Raw genomic sequence first — 21,528 nt, 5'->3', positions numbered from 1 at the left:
AACTTCCCCCTGTGTCAGGCCCTGTGCTAGGCTTCTTATAGCAGGATTTAATGGTGAACACGATATCTGTAATTCCTGCCCTCACAGAGTCTGAGTCCCAACAAATGAGGCTGTTGATAAACAAATAATCAACCACTAAGTACAAAATTACAAAAGCAAATATATGTGCAGTACAGGAGGTGCTAGGAAAGAGAATGATGAGAAGGGGGTGCCTACTTGGACTAAAGGTGAGTTGAGTTACTCTAAGAAAGTGACATGTGAGACGTGAAGGAGGAGAAAGAATTGGATGAGGAAAAGGAGAGGATCTAGCACTTTGAAGAATAAAAATAATTCCTGTATAACTGGAGATAGTAAAGATGGGGTGGGGAAGATGGTTATAAATATTGCTATGGTCTGATTATGTGTGTCCTCCCCAAATTTGTAAGTTGAAATCCTAACTCCCAAGGTGATAGTGTTAGGAAGTGGGGCTTTTGGGAAATGACTAGGTCATAAAGGTGGAGCCTTCATGAATGGGATTAATGCTTTTATAAAAGAGGCTGGAAAAAGCTCCCTCACCTCCTTTGCCACGTGTGGACACAGTGGGAAGGCACCATCTATGAGCCACAAAATAGTCCCTCACCGGACAACAAATCTGCCAGCCCCCTGACCTTGGACTTCCCAGCCTCCAGAACGGTGAGAAATAAATTGTGTTGTTTATAAGCCACCCAGGGTATATTTTTTCCACAGCAGCCTGAAGGGACTGAGACAAATATGAACATGAAGGGCAGGGGGCTAATGGCCAAGGGGGCTGGGGGAGAGGCTTAACACCCTTTGAAGGTAGACCCTTATTTAAATCCCAAGAGTGATTTGCTTCAATGATGGGCGACTTTCTCCCACAGAAAACCTTTTTATAGATCATCCAGTTCCCACCGGGTCTTGCATAGGTGAATAAACAGAAGCCCAAAGAGGGAAATGTGATCACCAACAGTTTTTCAGCCAGGAATAGTTGTGTGGCCTTGGACAAGACCCTTTCTGAGCCACAACTGTCCCACAGAAGAGAGCCACCCATATAATTTACATTTTCTACTAACCACATTTAAAAAGTAAAAAGAAATTTGTGAAATTATATTTTATTTGATCCAGTAGATCCAAAATATTTCAACACGTAATCAATAGAAGTCTTAAAATCCAGTGTATATTTTTTTTACACTTATGACACATTTCAATTCAGACGAGCCCTATTTCAAGCCCTCAGAAGCCAGACACATGACGTTAGTGGGTATAGTACCGGACAGTGCAGTTCTATGCCTCAGTTTGCTTATCTGTGAAATGAGGATAAAATAAGGAAAAAATTGTCTAAGTCACTGGAAAAAAAGTGAGAGCACTTGTGAAACACTCAGTACTCCGCCGTGCACCTGGGGCGCTGGATAAATCTTGATTCCTTGGGTCTCTTCTCTCAGGGCACCGCCCTCCTTCAAGTCTCCGCCCTCTTTCCCCACCCCTTCAGGCTCAGGGCGGAAGCAGTACTGTCGCAAATGCAGCGCGCTTTACGGTAGCGCTGTCTTTAACCGCAGTGTGGCTGGCTCACGTGTCGCGCGCACTTTTACCTCATTGGCTGTGCGGCCCCGCTCACGGCGCTTTTCGGCAGTGTGGCTGGAGCCGCTGCTAAGAGGGCCACCGTTTGGACGTGAGTGTAGGGAACCAGTGGTTGGCTGGGCCTGGAACCATGGATGTGGGCGAACTTCTGAGCTACCAGGTAGGAGGGACGAGAGGGCTGGGGGACCGTACTCTCACTCGGGCAGGGGTGGCAGGTCGCAGTGCCAGAATCCCTTCATCTCACCTCCTCTCACCTCAGTCCAGGGCCCGGGTCCCTTGACTTCTCCTGCCATTGAGATCCGAGCCTCTCATTTCACTTCATTCCCTCTCGAGACCCTCCTGGTCTCTTTCAGTTCATTTCTTCTCAAAACTCGAGCGTCTTCTTCTCAACTCCAGTCTGGGCCCCTTCTCACCCTGCCCTGGGGCCTGGTCCCTTCATCTCTTCTGAAGGCCCCAGACCAGCTTCACACCACCCACCTTCAGCTCTGTTCTCCAGTCAGTGAGTTTGTGGTGGTGATGGTCGGACAGCATTGGTCTTTCTTGCATTTGAGCGCCAGCTTCTCCACTGACAGGCTAACGTGGCTTTCGGACAAGTCATTTCGCCCTGTTTGAGCCTCAGGTTTTGTATATATCAAACGGAGACAGTAATAACCATCTAGTAGGATTGTTTGAGGACTCTGTCAACTAGTGGATGTGAAAGCTGATTTTAAAGTGTAGAAAGCTGTCACCATGTTAACTGCAGATGCTGGGAGATGTTCGGAATTCTAGCCTGGGATGGGTCCCTAGGAATCTTGTCCCCCTTGCTCGGGGTACTTAGGGGGAAACGGTGGCCCAGAGGGCAGAAAGGATTTGTCCAAAGTCACTCAACAAGTAAGAGCTGGGATTAAGAACTAGCTCCCAGCTCAAAAATTTTCCTCCCTCTTTTAATTTCCTAAAGAGGCTTCTTGTGAGTGACACTAGAGCTGTTGTTTCCAATATTAGTAGCCACTAAGCACATATGGCTACTGAACACTTGAAATGGGACTAGTCTGAATTGAGAAGTACTGGAACTGTAAAATCACATTGGATTTGAAGACTCAGTATGAAAAAAGTAAAATTTTTATATTGACTACATGATCATATTAATTATATCAATAACATTGGTTATTGACCACATTGATTAAATGATTATTGTGGATAATGGGTGAAATAAAATATATTTAAAATAAATTTTACCTGTCTCTATTTACTATGTAACTATTAACCGCTTTAATGTGGCTACTAAAATTACTGTGTAGTGGGCCTCTTATTGTATTGGACAGCTCTGCAGTGTAGAGAGTAGGTAATTAAGAGTCATGAGTCTGGAGCCCCATGTTGCTTGGAATCTCTGTTTTGCTATAATAATAACTGGCTGCTATAACCTTGAACTTGAACAAAAGACTTAACTTGTCTATGCCTTGGTTTCCTCATCTGTAAATGGAGGCAATGTTGGTACTTACCACATAGGTCTGTTGTGAAGCTTAGACTAATGCTTATCAAAGAGTAAACATTTAGCAAATGTTAGCAGTTATATTTGTGCCACTACCTCAGCCACTATACAAAGAACTGACCTTGGAGACTAGACAGAACTTGTACCGTTTCCCCGAAAATAAGACATAGCCGGACCATCAGCTCTAATGCGTCTTTTGGAGCAAAAATTAATATAAGACCCGGTATTATATTAATTATATTATATTATACCTGGTATTATATTATAGTCTTATATTAAAAGAAGACTGGGTCTTATATTAATTTTTGCTCCAAAAGATGCATTAGAGCTGATGGTCTGGCTAGATCTTATTTTCTGGGAAACACGGTAAGCAATGGGGAGAGAGATAGCCAAGAGATTTCTCTTTTTAAGGTGGTAATTGAATGTGAAAGAAGAAAGGAAATAAGAGAGTTGTTGAATGAGTGGTTTGTCTGTTTGGGAGTTAATGGTAGCCATTGCCTCGTAGAATATTAAAGCTAGAAGAGGTTCATTTATCTGCTCAACAAATATTTATTGAACCCTCACTATGCAAGGCACTGTGTCCACCAAGTATACAACATTGAACAAAGCAGACAAGGTTCTTGCTTTTGTGGAGCTTATAGTCTGTTGGGAAGTAACAGACTATAAGTGAGGATAATAAGTGAGGAAACAAGAATTCAGATTATGATAAGTGCTTTGAAGAGTACACAGGTAATATTGTAGCCCAGTGTTTAGTGTGGTAGCCATTGGGTACATGTGATTGTCAACACTTGAAATGTGGTTAGTTTGAATTGAGATCTGCTATATGTGTAAAATATACACTGGATTTCCAAGATTTAGTATGAGAAAAATGAATATAAATATATTAATTTTATATTGATTATGTGTTGAAATGATAATACTTAGGATATATTGGCTTAAAGAAAATATTAAAATTAATGTCACCTTCTTGAAAACTTTTAATATGGCTATTAGACAATGTAAAGTTATATATCTGGCTTGTTCGTGGCTTTCCATATATTTTCATTGGACAGTGCTGTGAAAGAAAATAACCTCCGGGAGTAGGAGACAGGACCTGTTTAGGGAATACTGTCTGGGACGGACTCTGAGGAATGGACACTAAAGGACTAAAAGTTGAGAAGGAGCCAATCATGTGGAAAGGGCAGAATGATCAAGGCAGAGGGAATAACACATACATAGGCTGTGAGATAGAGGCTGGTGCAGCCCTGAGAGAGCAGAAGGAGCTTCAGTGTAACTGGGACATGATGAATGAGGAGAATGGCAGGGATGAAGTTGGAGATGCAGGCAGACAATGGACTGTGTGGGCCTTCCTGTGGGCCATGACAAGGAGTTTGATTTTGTTTTGAGAGATGTGACAGATACCCTCATTCAACCCACTTGTTTGCAAATGAACAACGGGCTCCATTTTGGTAAAGGGCCTTCCCTGAGGTTGTGGGCTCAGGCAGTGGCAGAGTTGAAACCAGAATTCTGATCTCCTTATTTCTCGCTCTGCTCATTCCCCACACACACTATTCGTGCATTTTCCTTTCTGAAAGATCAGGGTCCACTCCTCCTGTTCCTAAAAGATAGTACAGTCTGGAATCTAGTCTGGAATCAGTCAAATGCACCCATCGTTCTGTGGAGGTCTTGAGCATCATCTGAATTAATGGATTCAAAAGCTCTTTGAAAACAGTAGCATTTTATAGATACGAAAGATGCATCACTTACCTGCATCATCTCTCTAAATCGTTATAACCAGGAAGGTGCTGTTTTTAATCCCTGTTGCATAGATGAGATACAAAAAAGTACCTATCTCCTTGCTAGAGCTCCTAACCCCTGTGTGTACTGCTTGCCTACTCTGTGCCAGAAGCTGAGCTAACGTGCTTTCAGATAAGTTCTTACATTTAATTCTTAACATGGCCTTTGAGGTAGGGGGTGTTTTTTTTTTCGTTTTTTTTAATAGAAAAGGACACTCAAGCTAGAGAGGTCAAGTTACGTGACCAAGGTCAAAGAGCCACTAAGGAGTGGAAGTGAAACTGGAACCAAATGGGTACCCAAACCTAGTTTTCCATTTTGTTTTCAGATTTTTAAAAACTTTAAATATTGAAGTGTGGTTCACATACAGAAGAATGCATAAATTTCAAGTGCCATTGAGATTATGTTACCAATATGACCAGTGATGTTCGTTTCTCAGGGACATGTGGGAACAAAATTGTCTGATTTGAATGTCCTCAACCCCATAGTTTGATTCAGTAAGTCTCCCAACAGGACCTTAGACTTTGCATTTCTAACAAGATCCCAGGTGATAAGAAGCTGTTGGTCCAGGGACCACACTTTTGATCTCCTGATCTAGAATGATCTACACTTCTTTTAAAATTTTCTCCAACTGAGACATCCTCCCTTCTCATGACGTAAGTTATACTTTTTCCCTGCCATCCAAGATATTGAGAGCAAATCACTTAATCTTTCTGGGCCTCAGTTTCTTCATATGCCTAATGAGGGGATTAAGTAAGTCTCTTTGAGATCCCTTCTAGCTTTAAAGTTCTGTGATACTAATTATTTAGGCCAAAAACTCCAGAGATTTCAAGGATAAAAAAGCTTGAGGTAGTAGAATGAGCTGGGGCTGAAAATCTGAAAGATTTGAGTTTTAATCCTACCTTTATCGTTATTTATCTGAGTAAGTCAGGACCAGTCACTTTCCACATCTCTTTTTTTTATTTATTTTTATCACTTATAAAATGAGAGGATTGGGCCAGATAATTTCGGGTTCTTTCCTTTCCTACAATTCAGAGGCTAAAGTAAGCAAAGAAAATATGTAATGTCAAAAAAATGTTTATTAAAAGTAACCTCTTTTGTTTTGGTTCTCACTAAATTGCATTTTGGGGCCACTTGGTGGGAAGAGTCTAATTTTCTGCTGAGACTGGTTCTTTTCGTAGTAGAGCTTAGGTAGCAAGGGCCTCTGTATATGCCTTATATCCTCGACATGTGCTAACTATTCATTTGAGAAGTCAGAATTACAATGTGGGCAGGAGGTGTTGGAAAAAGTCTTAAAGAGGAAGCCAGTTATGTTCCCAATATGGAAATGTACTTTTTTGATGCCTTCAGGCTTAGACATCTCATCAAGAAGTGTGCCCAGCAGTTTCTGGGCTGAGAAGTTTCTACTGCATAGATATGTATGTGAACTCCAGGGCATTCTCATTAATTCTAATTCCACAGATGTCTGGAAAAAGTTCTTACATCTGAACTTTTGCAATAAAGAATTCACATGTAGTGCAGCTTGACTCAGTGGGAATAATTTGCTTTGTGACATGAGAAGTATTCTCTTTGAGGCAGATTGGGGCCAGGGACCCTTGGTTTTGGCAATATTGCAGACGCCCACTCCTTCTGACACCTATCAGTAATACCATAGCATTTCCTTGGATTGCAGGGGCTTTTAGCAGTCTGTAATCTTGCTCCTTTCCCCTTAATTATTTCTTTTTTGGTAATAAAACAAATTTCATGATAATAAACTGGCAAGAACAATATTAAAAGAAAGTATTGGAGAAAAGGAAATCTTCTACCCTAATCCAACACATATTTTTATTTTCCTATAGTCCTTATGTATTTTGCATGGCTATATCTATTGTGTTTCGTGTTCTATAGTTTCAATTTAACATTGCCAGAAATATTTTCTGTGTTTCTACATAGTCTTCATGTTATTTTTAATGTTTGCATGTTTTTGCTCAAGTGATAGACTGACCACTTTCCCCTACATTGTTCCTCTATAATTGAGTATGTAGGTGGTTTTCAGGTTTTTGTTCTTGGAGATAATATTGCAGTGAATTTCTTTATTTGTGTGGCACTGTTTTTCCTTCTCATCTGTCCTTAGTAATTACCGTGTACCATTTCCTGTGCTAAGTATTTCATGTACTGAAATTACATTAAGACATTATCTGGACCTTAAAGAATTCATAATTGAAGGAGCAAGACAGACATTTCAACAACTGCGTGAATAAAGTATTATGGCAGCACAATGAAAGGAATGATGAGATATGCCTGGAGAGGGGATGGCTTTGGTTTGGTCCTTGAAGAAAAGGGAGATGACATTGGGATCTCAGCCTTGATGAATGAATAAGAATTCTGTGGGTAATGAAGGAGGCCTGGAGCGTCATTCTTGACTAGATTAGTGAGAGCAAAAGCATGGGAGTGAACTGTTCCAAGCATGGAGTAAATGGAGGGGAGTGGCAGGAGATGGTGGGGTCGCTTCAGCTGTGCTTATGTTAAGCAATACATAGTCTTTTGTCTTTTATGCTCGTATGGAATAATCCTTTATCAGTTTGCAGTGCTAAGAGCAGTGTTGTGTCCTGGTTTTACTGTAATCTCGATACTACTGGTTGTCATAATTTCAGTTTCCCATTAATCTAGTAGGTACATAAACGGTTAGTTCAAGTTTGCTTTAATAGTCATTTTTTTCTCCTTGTGTGTGTTTATCATTTGAAATTCTTATTATCTGCCTCTTTCTGTTAAGGTAGTGTTGTAGTTGAGCTTATCTGTTGTGTTATTTGTTGATGGTGTGTGTATAAGAAACTACTGGAAGCCTGAACACTTTGCGCTCAAATATGTTTTTCGTTCTGTGGTGGCCCCATTTGGCCTATAACCCTGAGACTGTTATCCTAATCGTGATATCATTTTATAGCATCATGAAATAGGCTCTTTTTGCATGACAGCTTCAACTAGTGCTTTTCAAAGTTACTTTTTGTTAGTAGCGAGACTATAAATAGCAGAGAAAGAGCTATTCTCACATGCTATTCCCATTTCAGGGCGTTTTCTGTTTCATCCCCTGAATGATTTTTTTCTTAAGTTCATTTCCTCCCTTTGCAACCTTGTTATCATCTCTCCTCTCCCCTGGTGCATTCTTTAGAAACTCATAAAACACGTCTTTATGTGCCTCCTTGCACACTAGACGGTGAACAGAGAAGCAGAGACCAGCACCTAGCACTGTCTCCCCCATGACGGATGATGTCTTATAAATGATTATCTAATGATTGAGTGAATGAGCTAGTACGTGCCGTCAAACACGCTCTGTTTATTTCCCCTTTAGGAAAGCTTTTGTTCTAACGTCTTGTTTGCTTGCTGGCTCGTATGTCTGCTTTCATGTTAAACTTCAAGCAAGTTTGATTCAAATCTTTAACTTCTGGATTGTCCTCTTATACTCTATACTCTTGCTCGATACTCTCGCTATAAAACCTGTATTCTTTTTTACACTTTTTATTTCGAACTGATTTTAAACTTATAGAAGATTTGCAAAAATAGTAAAGAGAGTTTCCACATACTCCCACCTAGCATCCCCGAAAGTTAACCTCTTTTAGAACTAACTACAGTAAAACGATCAAAACCAGGACATTAACATTTATATACTAGTAACTAAACTACAGACTTAATTCAAATGTCACCCGTTTTTCCCCTAATGTCCTTTTTCTGTTCCAGGATCCTATGCAGGATTCCGTATTACATTTAATTGTCGTTTTCTGTGTCTTTTATGATCTTGACATTTTGAAGAGTCCTGGTCAGTTATTTTGTGGACTGTCTAACACCCACATTCGTGAAGGTTGCCAGTACCCTCTTTGCCAAAGATTTTCTGGAGCCTCATCATTCTTGATTCTTCACTAAAATTTGATTTCGTAACTCTGTTCCTCATCATCTTAGAATGCAGGCAACTCTTAGGTCACTAGCCCTGAGTTGAGTTTCGTGTGTCTACTGCACATTCTGGCCAGATGTTCTGGTATCACATAATTCTGTGCATCTCTCCACCTGCCCCGCCACCTACCCCGATTTTCCCTTTTAATCAGGGGTGTCACTGTTCAGCAGACTTGAAGGCAGCCTTGGAGCTACTTCTCAAAGATGAAAGGGCCCCAAGATGAAAGACAAGCTTCTTTTCCTCATGGATCCTACAAGCTCGGGAGCAAGTTCCTCTCTCTCAGGAGTCAAGCAGGTGTTAGGAGCTGAAAATGATGAAGTCCCAGTTCTTGCTCGTGGAGCTTACAGTCGAATGGGGGCATCCACCAGATTTGAAAACGGATACTCCAGTTGAAGTGCCACTGCTGTTTGCAGAGGCCTGAACAGGAGGTGCTGGCACAGAGGCAGGTGCAGCTCTGCCGCTGGCAGGTTGCGAGCGCTTTGCAGAGGGCTTGTTGCTTCTTCAGGAGTCTTCCCTCTATCCCCGTCTTTCTATCTCAACTGCCATCATCTTAGTTTAGATGCGTGGGACCTGGTCAAATAAGTAGCTTTCCAGTTGGTCTTTTTATCTTCATGGATTTCACATTGGAATGTGGGTTGACTTCCTCCATAGGCCAGCAGAACGCTCCTCTCTGATCAGGATTCAGTCCTACCTCTTTCAGCTTCGCTGGAGGTGGGTCTTATTGAGATGCCTAATTTTGGAGGTGAACCCGAGGAAGGCAGCCTCACCTTTGTGCACTCTCTCACTAGGTCGTCATTGTTTAAATCGGGAGGTTGAATTGATAAGGTTACCCCAATAGAGACGTTTTCATCTATAAAAATGACTACATTGAAGATGTGGATGATTCAAATAGCTTGTCAGCACAGTTGGGAAACACCATTGAAAGCACGTGACCTGAGTGGGCCCATTAGGCCTCTTCTAATGTTCAGTGGAGCGTATGAACACGAACTCTGGTCAGACGGCCTGTGTTTGCATCCTGCCTCTGCTACTTGCTACCCCTGTGACCTTGTTTCGGTTAATTAAGCTCTTTAAGCCTCAGGTCTTCATCTTTAAAATGGAGATTATATAATAGTGTGTATCTCTGCCTCACCATCTTTTAAAAAAAAAATCTCTGCTTTACTGTCTTTCTTTTTCATATAGGATTAAATGAGACAGTGTGGGCAGTGCTGAGTAGTGCAGTGCCTGGCACATAGGAAGTACCCAGGAAATGTTAGCTGTTACTTTTTATTATTGATGTCATTGCAAGCAACGCACATGCTCTCGCAAAAGAAAAAAAGAATGTTTTTCTTGCATTCTACAAAGCTGCGTTAGTATTTCCAAGGCCATTGGTCCCTTGGAGATTAAGATTTAGAGTGCTCTAAAAGGAAATGAGAGCAGTTTGTCACCACACATGCGCAGTGCCGGACTGTAGTCAGTAGATGAAAGCACACCCCGCTCCACCAGGTAAGTGGTCGTTGACGTCAAGGGTTATATTGTCAACACAGGAATTCTTTTTCCCAGGTCTCATTAATATCACTAGGATAGCTCAGTTTTCCTCTTTTCTAGTGCCCGGAATCTCATTTACAAATTATTCCTTTTGTTTTCTTTCCCCTAAACTTTGTGAATGAAGTGGTTGGTTTCTGTCTGAGTCTTTTATAGGCGTAGAGAAACTGGAGTTAGGAGACGGGATAGCAGGAATTCTCTTACCTTCTCCCCGGTCAGCCATTTGATTCTCGTATTTCAGCTGAATAGTTCAAAACCATTTTCTTGTCCATGGAATTCCAGAAGTGACTGATCTGAAAGTGTCGGCCTAAACTTTAGGACCCCAGCTCCATTGTGGGTTGGTAAATAGAAACTGGATTATCTTCATCCCAAGTTCAGCGAAAGATCTAGTGAGACAACTGCAGTGCATTTTCATCTCTTAGCTCCTTTTAGGTGATCAGTTGCCTGTAAGCACATTATCCACTTTGGCTCCACAGACTTCCCTTCAGCTGCCCAGCAACGTCCACAGTCGTTGACTGAACTGAGGAAGATTTGAACTCAAGCGCAGATATTATGGTGCTTCTCTCTGAATGTGTCTGACCGTATTCCGAAGGCAGGTGTGATTGTTTATTGAGTAATTTGTTTGGCATTATTCATGCACTCATTCTGTTAGTAACATAACATTGAGGATTGACTATGTTTTTTATTTGACCCCTCTCTTTCCAGTGAAGAGCAACTGAGTTTAAAATTACTTTTAGGATCTTTAAAACTCTTTTGCTGTGATATTCGGATATGTTTTCCTGTGGCTTGCACCATCAAGAACAAAGATGTTTTGTATGCCATATTATGTAACATTTTGTGATAAATTTTTTATGTCATCAGTGCCATTAGATTCTAATTTATCTCTGCTTTGATTGATGCTACTTAGTATGTTTTGAGTATTTTTTGCTAAAATTCAATATAATGGTAAATTTATTACCACATAGCAAAGGTTTAAAATAAAAATAATGTCATTTATGTACAAAGCAGCTCAAAATGTTATTAAATGCATAAAATAGTCAAAATATCGACTTTTTTGTGGATTTTTGACACATTTTGAAAATAAACTTGAAATCAATTAGCACAGTGAAAGAGTTAATAGATGTAAACATTAATCGTACATCAGTCCTCTGGGGTGTGTCATGTCGGGATGCTATTTTCTTTGCAGCTTTGGATAAAAAGAAAAGAATTGCAGCTATAGTTTGTCCTGTTATCTCTAAGTGGCCTCTTTGAATGTTAATGCTTCCATGACCTAGCCGGACAATCAGCTCTAATGCGTCTTTTGGAGCAAAAATTAATATGAGACCTGGTCTTATTTTACTATGAGACCTGGTCTTATTTTACTATAAGACCAGGTCTTATGTAATATAATGTAAGATATAATGTAAGACCGGGTCTCATATTAATTTTTGCTCCAAAAGACGCATTAGAACTGATTGTCCGGCTAGGTCGTATTTTCGGGGAACATGGTAATAACTTCCCATATTAATGATAAGGGAAACTTGAGCATTTCCAGGTTACATAATTATTGACAGAGAAGCTGAAAGATGGAATGGGGGCTCTGGCCAGGAGTAACTGTTGGACAGGGGAGAGTAGAGATGCCAAAGAATCAACAGAATGCTGAAATTCAGCACTCAAGGAGGACAAAAAAAGAGACATCACCGTTGATAAGTTAGGGGTGTAGCTGAGAGAAACCCATAATGAGGTTCTTTTTTTAAAAAGGTGATACAGGTTGTGTAGAATTGTCCTAACTCCTATTTTATCTGGTATCTTTGGAAAATGTGTTGTTCCTCATACATTTTTCCAGATTTTCCAGATGATTGAAGCTTACAAGTGGAGCAAGACTGCTAGAACAAGAAGGACCTAGAAACGATCTATTCCAGCCTCTTTTTACAGGTGGGGAAGGCAGAGCACAAAGAGGGAAAGTGATTTACCTCAGGATCCCAACTACTCGGTGAAAAAAATGGGGTTCAGAGCAGTGCTTTTTCCAGGCTCATGCCTCCTCCTCCTTTACATATTCAAAACTTGTATTGTTCATCATTTTGTATGGAGTTATTTTTAAAACATAGACATTCTTGCTTTTCTCGATAGGTCATACTGTTATCCCAGGATCATTATAATGAACTCGTGTTAATTGTGCTCAGATAATCCCATGACCTTTGGAAGTGTGGGAAGCTTTTGCTCCATTAAAACACTTGGAGAGTTAGAGAGATTTTGAGTTTTTGTGCCTACTTTTTATAGTTTTGGAGTTTTTTTTTGGTTTTGTTTTGTTTTTTGTCTCTTTGGTGTCAGCTGTCACTGCTTAGTGTTATTATTTGTTTGATAGGATTCTATGTGACATTTGAGGCCTTGTCTGCTTTCTTTTCATGGCGTCATGAAGAGTTGAGGTTGTTGGATGAATGAGCCATTAATAGTCTTCGTCATCTTTGGATGAACTGTAAAAGTTTAGGGCTTTTCTGTTAGATACCGAAGCCTGTAAGGTATGAGAAATCATGTTAGTAACTTGTCTTCGTTTTCCATCTAGCATTTCCTCTAGCATCTCTTTGCCTATCGCTACGATGCTGGAGACTGAAGAATGTCTGAGTAATTACTGCTGCCCACTAGTGAGTCTTTCAGGAGAAACTAACTCTCACAAAGAGGGGCTTAACCTGGCCTACTGTGGTGTGCCCTTTATTTTTCACGGCTGCTTATCTTTCTGGAGGGGAGCGATTTACCTGTCTGATTGCTTGACCCGGTATCTTTAAGCTAGTCTTAAATCCAAATTCACATGCCCGCCAGCCCTTGAAACCTAGATTGGAGCAGCCACCTGAGACCCTGTGTGCTTGTTTCCAACCTGTTCATGCCTCTGTCCAGTTCCCGTCCTGTGCGTGGCTCTTGGCGCTCTCTCTCCTTTCCCCTTCTCCTTCCAAAGCATGTGAGCTCATTGTGGGTTCACGTACGTGCACACATACACTTTCTTTTGGACTTAGTACATATATGCTCACTGGTTCCCAACTGCTGCCTCGTCCAAAAGGACTCTGGCTGGCTGGGACTGGGCCTACTTCATATAGTGTGCCTTGTATGGTGTACCCTGCCTTCACTGGAGCTTGAAGACCCAACCTTTGGCCTCAGCCCATGGTAACCACTGTTGCCGGCCTATCGGATCCTCTTGTGAAAGAACAGTTTGGGCAAGACTCTACCCAAGAAGCTTAGTTCTGCAGCTCTGAGAGTCTCCCTTTGCCATTGTTTTCCTAGTCATTCACCAGGGAGTGGAGATGAACCAACCAATGTTACTAGGGCTTTGTGACACATGCTCAGAGGCAGGCTGTGAGCCAATGCAGGTTTTCGACGGTAGGTACATTTCATTTGGATTAGTGACCCAGTAGTGAACCTTTTGTTCTTTATTCAACAAATGTTTATTAAATGCCAACTAAATGCAAGATGTTATACTAGACACGGGGAGTAGCGCGGTGCGCAAAACAGTCTCAGTCCCTGACTTTATGGAACTTAGTAGGTTTGTTCCAAAGTAACTGCGGTTTAAAAGTCTAGAAATAATTGCAAAACCCTCAATTACCCTTGCACCAACCTATGAATTCAGGGAGGCAAGACACAATAAACAAGAAAAATACATGCGAATAAATAAGAACACCCGAACAAGCCAACAAATACTAGATAAACAAAAACAAGATACTCAGGTAGGGAGATGAAGGAAAAAATGAGCTGATGAAATAAAGTGATAAGGGCATCAGAAGGTTCTAGAAGGCCTCTCTGAGGTGGTAACATTTGAGCTGAGGCTCTGAGTGAGAAAGATCTAGCCATATGAAGCACAGTGGGAATAGCAGTGTAGGCCAAGAGAAAACCCAATACAGACGCCTAAGGGGACAATTGAGATAAGGACAGAAAGGTCAGTCAGCTGTGGGGAGGAGGGGAAACCCCTAAATGTTTAGAGTTTATTATTGTGAGTACAATGGGAAGCCATGAGGGGTTTTAAGCTGTGGAGTGACACAATTTGGTTTATGTTTTAAAAGACCACGTCATCTGTGGTCTGGAGAAGAGATTGTAGGGGAGCAATCGGCCAACTTATATAGTTGTTCAAGGTGGAGTAGAATTCCCCTTTGTGCTGCAGAGGGCCGCAGCTGAAGCCCGGCTCGCCCTGGGATAATTGCTTTCCTGCCTAGGTTGTTTTCAGAATCTCCCAGTTCTGAACATTTAATCTGCGTCCTGGCTTAATCAAGAAGCAACACCTTCCTAGTGCCAGGCTTGGCACAGAAACGGTGGGCACCGTGCCTTTTGTTGAGCACCCTGGGCTGGAGAGAATGAAACCAGCAGCCCCCCGGTGGACCAGAGGACAATGCAACTGGCCCTTGGCACCTGGTAACTTGTAGGAAGCTTTGGAATCCATAAACTTTATGTGCTTCTGCAAAACAGTTGCAGATGGTCTGGACTGATGATTAAATATCACTGCTCTTCTGTCCAGATCTACTGCGGCCATCCTCTCCATGCCTGGTTCTGCATTACAGTGGGTGATTAAAGGGGCACAGCCACTTCTGGTTACTTCTAGGACATCTCTTTCAGGGGCTTAGAGAGAAATTTCAGTTTCTGCCAGTTTTTGTGTAAGTGATTGCAGTGAGCAGTGGCTGTGAATAGGTTATTTTTTGTTTTGTTTTGTTTTCAAAAATTTAAAAACAAACTTAAAAAGAACTTTCTCGAATGAAAGGGAATAATTGCCTGCCATTGCTGTTTCTGCTGATTCTCCACTGGGAGTTCTGCCATCAGACTTGTCAGAGTTGGTTGGCAGGGACTTTTTCTCCTGAGTTAGCACATGGAGATCTGAATGGGCAGAGATAACACAAATTAGCAATGGTACAAGCATATCTGCAGAGGAACAGATTTCCTTTTGACCAGAGGTACCATTGGGCACCACCCTAATTCTTGATGCATCTCTTACCGCAGATGACAGGACTTTTCAGCAAAGAAAAAGAATTGCTTAAGCACCACCTGAGCTGGGCAATTTTTTATAAGACTTTAGACTTTCAAAGGCCCTCAGGCTGCTCAGCCTGCCAGTGTAAAGTCACTGAATATTATCTCTCTGGCTTCTCACTAGGGATCGTTGCACCTCACTCAGCATAATGAACTTGGGGAGGAAGAAATTCTGATTTTTTTTTTTTTGCCAAAGATTTCTTCTTCCACCCCCACAGAACTTAAAAGGACACAGAAGGCTCAGGGAGAGAATGAAAAAAAGACATGGTGTTTGCCTTCTGGCTGACATGTGTCAGTGATCACATGGGGATTCCATAACGAAGATTGCAAATCACTTTCCATCTTCTCAGAGACTGTCCCATAATTAGAAGATCAAACATTTTGTTTAAATTAGTCATTTTCTCCCTATCACCTCTGTGTGCTCTAAACCACGATGACCGCAAGATGGAAGCTGGTTAACTGGTCTGATATCGGGCTCCACGTTCTAGTTGTGATTGTCAGCCAGAGGTGAGGAAGTCTTAATTTAATTAAAAAAGCAGTTTTTAGCCGTGGTTCATGTTGCGTGAGGCAGAGGCGCTTTGGACCATGCAAACTTTTGATTGATGAGTGCAGTGAATACGGCTTTTTTCAGGACTGTGACACCGAGCCTAATGGGGTAATGTTGGGAGGTAGGTGTGCAGCTGGGCTTGAAATAATTGCCTGTGCAAAAATGGCAGATTTGCCTTCCATTGACAGATTGTCTTTGTGTTTGTGGGAGAAGGGGGTTACTCATAGGAATGGTATATTCCTGACTTGAAAGGAATGAAAAGCAGCTCGTAGAGGAGCTTACGGAAAGTGCCATATTTTTAAATGAAATAAAAACAACACGTGTTTTCTCCGCCCTGTGCTACCCAGCCAGAAGAACAAAACAAAGGGCTGGGGACTACCAGGTATTCAAGCCCACTGAAAGCCAGGCTTTGTGCTGTTTGATTGGTGTGTGTTATTCCATTTCATCCTAACGGCAACCCTGGCAAGTCGGTGTTCTCAGTCTCATTTTATAGACGAGGAAAGGAAGTTCTCAGAGGTTTAGTACCTTGCCCAAAGGTACCCAGGAAATAGGTGGTAGAATCTGTTCCCTGATAGAGGACTCTGCTGGGTGGAGGTCGCTTAAAAAGAGAAGCATCCTAGAGAGGCGAATCCAGCAGAATGCCAGCATTACCCTACCTTGTACTTGCTCCAGTCTACCACATATGTCATTCTTGTCCAGAGGACACCACATACTGGTTTTCAAACCCAGGGGAGCAGAGCACCGAGCGTTAGTTACCAATCCCAGGGGAGGATGCCAAACCCTTCTGCCCATTGCATCTTGGAATTGGAGTTGCCAAGGAAAACACAACATGGGCAAGCACTGGATGGAACAGTGCTTTATTCACATAGCGAAGAGACAGAGCAAGACCAGCTTTAGTCCGCGCTCATCCCTTGTGGGAAGCGCACCCCCTTGCTCTGTAGCCATGCGGGGCAGTTGGCCTGCGCGCAGCCCTCTTTCTTGCTGCAGAAGGAGCCCGACCTGAAAGCCCGTGGTGTGCTGGCGAGCTGTTGACACGCACGCGTCAGCAGAACAAAGGAACAGGAACACTCCTTGAGTCTGAAACCAGGAGAGAGATTCCCACACCAGGTGATAGGCCTGGCGCCGGCCGAATGGACTCTCTCTCTTGGTAGTGAAGTACTCCGGGCCCAAGGCCCACTCTTGTGCGGCTAAGTGGGGTTTTGAAGTACTGCGTGCATGAGACTGCCTTTCCCAACAATTCTTTATTGAAATGACTTGATTACATGTCTTTCTTCCCAGGGGACTTTGCATTCTAAAGGGCCATGACCAGATCAGTGCCTGCTGTATATAGTAAATGCTCCTTAAATGTCTCTTGACCGAAGAAAGGAAAGAATGAGGGATGAATGGATGAAACAGCCAGTTACTGATCGGGCCCTGAATTTAGGTATCTTTCGATATCTTGTTAGGTCGAGACTTAGCACCTCTGCAGTTACCTTTTTCTTGCCTCTTTCTTGAGGAGGAAGAGATTAAGCTGGGTTTGTGAATGATAGTGGCCCCAGTCATAGGAAACCCTGGGTTGGGTGAAACTTACTTTAAGTAACAGTAGATGACTTTCAATAAGGCTGATTCCAATACTGTTGTACCCCGAGAGTTGACTGGCATTTTTGTTTTTTTTTAAAGACTGTGGGTTGTCTCTGGCTCCAAAGCAAGAGATTGATAGATTCATTTATTTGCCAGAGATTTACTGCAAGTCTCCCGTGGGCTATACTTGCTGTTTCCTCTTTATCCAGAAGTATAGGCAAATATAATAATAATAATAATAATAAAAGATAATAAAAATAAGATTAGTTTTTATTTCGTGTTGGTTGTATCTGGTGTATCCATTTCTATTTGATATTTTTTCTTATTGAATATTAAGTACTTTTCCTGGGTTAGGTACTTCTTCACTAAGGGGGCTTTTTCCCAAGGATGAGACAGATTTGTCCAAGTGACACACCATGGTAGTAACAAACTTAGCTGTCTGATTACCAAAGTCCATTTTTTTCTCACTGGGTCATGTTCTCCTACTAATAGGTCTGGTTTAACATCAGTTTCTTACGTGCTTTATGTTTTGTACAGGCCTGAAACACCCATGGGCTTCTAAAACGGAAAGTAGTAGAGCTGCTAAAAGTTTATTTAAGTTTAAGTGGCTTCGGGGAACAGATCTGTGCTAAGCACAGACCTTACTACATCCTGCTGTTAAGGCAGGATGATTTCCCAGTCACATGGTGGTGGTATGATGCAGTGGAAAGAGCCAGAGCTGAAGGCTTAGATCAACTGGCTGTGTTTGAATGCCATCTCCACTATGTTTTTTCTAACTCTTTGACCGTAGGCAATTCTCTCAGCAGGCCGCCTGAGTACTTGGTTTCCTCACTTGCAGGCACAGGGAATGGAATTAGCAAGATCAAAAAGATAATGAAATGTTAAGTTCCTGGTACATACTAAGCACACAGTTGATGGTAATTATGTAGCTTGGATGATCTCTTGGTGAGGAAGCTGTAGGAATAATGATTCTCTGACCTCAGTGCCTCCTAAGAAGTTTTGTGAGATTTCTACCTGACTGTGTCTACTGAGGTCCTTCCTGGCTCACTTATACAGCTTTATGCAGCTTTGTTGAAATGACGTGACTGGCTGAATCCCCTGGTGTGCGGGCTTTTTCAGCCAGTGTATCTCTGTGGGTTTGGGTATGTTTACCTGGATTCTCAAGTTTCTAAGTAATTTCTATCTGAGACAAGTGAGTAGGATTGATGTCAGGCTGCTTTAACACAGGTGTTATAAACAAGATTAAGAGGTTGTTGAAGAGATACCAGTGGAGCTCTGGGGCCAGCTTGCTGGAGTCATTCTGAATTGACAGCTAATGGGTAGTTTGCCTTGATGGCTGTCTCTGAGTTGGTAACTGACAAGAGAGTCACCCACAGAGGAAACCTCCTTATGAAAATTCATTTTACTTTCCTTTATCAGATAGTAAAGCTATCATAACATGTAACAATGTCTTTGCATCATGTAAAAAACAGTTGCCATTGCACTGTCTTAAGACTTTGTTTTAAAGGCAGCCAATTCTTTTTTTTTTTTTGATACCATAAGCCTGCCAAGCTTCAAAGAAAACTTTAAAAGGGGGGCAGATGGTCTAGACAATTTATGTATGTATTTATGACACCTATTTAATTATCTTTCCTCGGTAGAGTTTTTTCCTGCCCACCAAGATATGTGTTTTGCCTTATCTAGTCTACTAGATTGCTAGGAAATTGAGTATCCTAAAATGTTCTTGAAGTGAGCAGTTATTAGTTTAAAATTGCTCTGAAGTCAATATTAGATCCTCCCTGAGAGAGTTGTGGTGGTGGGGATAGAGCTTATAGTGAGGATTTGTAGGTGGGCAAGAGCCACTTACCCAGGCTGCCAGAGAATTCCTTTTGATCATATTCCATGAGGCGGGGCCAGGTTCTCTGTTTTCCGTGTGGAGGGAAGATTTTTACTCTAAGAATAACTCATTCACAATCCTTGTCTTTATTGGGAATGGAAGTATTTTGCTAACGTTAGTGGTTTGTAAAGCTTCTAGAAATAGTAAAACCTTTGAATTGAGGAAAATAAAGTGCACCTTAGACAACAGCAGATGTGAAACCATCTATTTGCATTGTTTTTGAAGGACTCACTAACAGGCATGTATTGAGGCCATAACATCAATGCTTAAATCAGCACTCAAATGCTGGTAAGTGTCTTATATAATCGTGCCATATTTTCGGATTCTAAAGTATTATCCATGTTGAAAAATATTCTTTTTTAACAAGATACTCAAGGTAAAGTTTAAAGTGAGTTCTGTCGTCCTTGAAATAAATGTGGCAGCTGTTATGTAATAGACTTATGTGGAAAAATTTTAAGCTGTAGAAGAAATAATGGTCATAGTTAATGTCCTCCTAGGCTCCTGAGATCAGAACTGTGTCGGAACCTGAAGGAATTAATGAGCAACTGTGAAGACCTAAATTTTGTAAATAAACAAAATGATCTGTGTCTCACTTACCATCTGGTTCTCACTTATTCAGTCCTAAATCATTCATTCCCCCAACCCCTTCCCATTTTCTCAAAGCATCTTCTCTTTTCTTTCCTGTTGACATACACCCTTTCCCCGCAACTGCTCCTTCTATTTGAGAGGAATGCAGTTTTGAATCTTGGCGATGACCTCAGAGGCAACTTGTAGAAAAAGTAATTAAAGATTTCTTTGCCCCACTTTAGTCTTAATGAAATCGTCCATCGCTAGAGGCAGCATTCCACTATCTGGAGACTGCTCTGTCAGCATAATTACCTGTAACAGGTGTGCCAGGTAACTTGCAGAACCATTGTGTGGGTCTGATGGTTGCTGAATGCATACTCTACCACCCCACAGCCGCTGGGACACACACTTACCTTTGTGGCACCCGACACAAAGTGTGAATTTATTGTAGCTGAGCCTTGGTTTAAAACTACAGATAATTTGAAATAGCTTTGCCATATTGATTTGTTAATGTTTAAAACTTCAAAATGGACTAGTGTTAATAGCAGGTTACCGCGGGCCCCCGGTGCGGATTTCCCAAAGGATCTGGGGGGCGGAGTTCTTACTGGAATCCCCATATAGAGAGATGGCACTAAGCTTTTCCGGTAGTGAACTTCTGAACGGGCAAGGAACAACTACAGAAAAGAGCTTTCCTGGCTAAAGACATGGGCAGAAAAGGAGCAGAAGGAGTTTTAATGTTGGTTGAAAGATGATGGCAGCAGGGAGAGATGATACAAATTATGCCTTTGAGCTGATAGTTTCTGAGGTTGTAACTAAGAAAGGGGTCTGGAGGTTGTGTATACTGTTCCTGTTATATATACATTGTCGTGAGAGTTAGATTTCAGACCCAGTTCTGTGGCTTCAGGCTCAAGTCTGGTCACTTCCTTGAGTCTTAGTTTATTCATCTCTAAATTATGAGGTTGTACTGATATATATATATATATATATATATATATATATATATATATATATATATATAAATCACAATTTCTTATCCATTTATCCATTGACGGGCACTTAGGTTGTTTCAATATCTTGGCTGTAAATAATGCTGCAGTAAACATGGGAGTACATACATCTTTTCAAGTCAGTGGTTTTGTTTTCTTTGGATAAATACCCTTAAGTGGAATTGCGGAGCATATAGTAATTCTATCTTTAATTTTTGAGAAACATCCATACTGTTTTCCTTAGTAGCTGCACCAATTTACATTCCTACCAACAGTGCACAAGGTTCCCTTTTCTCCCCATCCTCTCCAACACTTGTTATTTCTAGTCTTTTTGATAATAGCCAGCTAACAGGGATGAAGTGATAATCTCATTGTGCTTTGGACTTGCACTGCCATGATGATAGGTGATGTACAGTATCTCTTCATGTACCTGTTGGCTCTCTGTATGTCTTCTTTAGGAAAATGTCTAAAAGATCTGCCCATTTTAAAATTGGATTATTTGTTTGCTATTGAGTTGTATGAGTTCTTTATATATTTCGGATATTAGCCCCTTATCAGATATATGTCTTGCAAGTATTTTCTCCCACTCAGTAGGTTGAGTTTTCATTTTGTTGATGGTTTCCTTTGTTGTGTAGAAGCTTTTTAGTTTGATGTAATTTCACTTGTTTATTCTTTTTTTTTGTTGCTTTTTCTTTTGATGTCAGATTGAAAAAATCATTGCCAAGACCTTTGTCAAGGAGCTTACCGCCTCTGTTT

General features: G+C 41.4%; 1 protein-coding gene across 3 annotated transcripts in view; it reads left to right on the top strand.

The window, feature by feature from the left end:
- The first annotated feature begins 1,606 nt into the window (after positions 1-1,606).
- The window catches only part of CTNNBL1 (catenin beta like 1), a 144,274-nt gene continuing 124,352 nt past the window's right edge, over positions 1,607-21,528 (top strand). For 2 of the 3 annotated variants that reach the window (XM_019750234.2, XM_074318347.1), the window contains exon 1: positions 1,607-1,735. In XM_019750234.2, coding sequence (XP_019605793.2) covers positions 1,706-1,735 — 30 coding nt within the window. In that variant the 5' untranslated portion in view covers positions 1,607-1,705. Of the gene's footprint in view, positions 1,736-10,735; positions 10,856-21,528 lie in introns of all 3 variants that reach the window. The other variant, XM_074318346.1, reaches the window with a different exon arrangement.

The sequence above is a fragment of the Rhinolophus sinicus genome, linkage group LG13, assembly GCF_036562045.2.
Source record: "Rhinolophus sinicus isolate RSC01 linkage group LG13, ASM3656204v1, whole genome shotgun sequence".
Classification (NCBI taxonomy): domain Eukaryota; kingdom Metazoa; phylum Chordata; class Mammalia; order Chiroptera; family Rhinolophidae; genus Rhinolophus; species Rhinolophus sinicus.
Note: the sequence above shows the minus strand (reverse complement) of the source record. Positions and strands in the feature narration are given on the sequence as shown.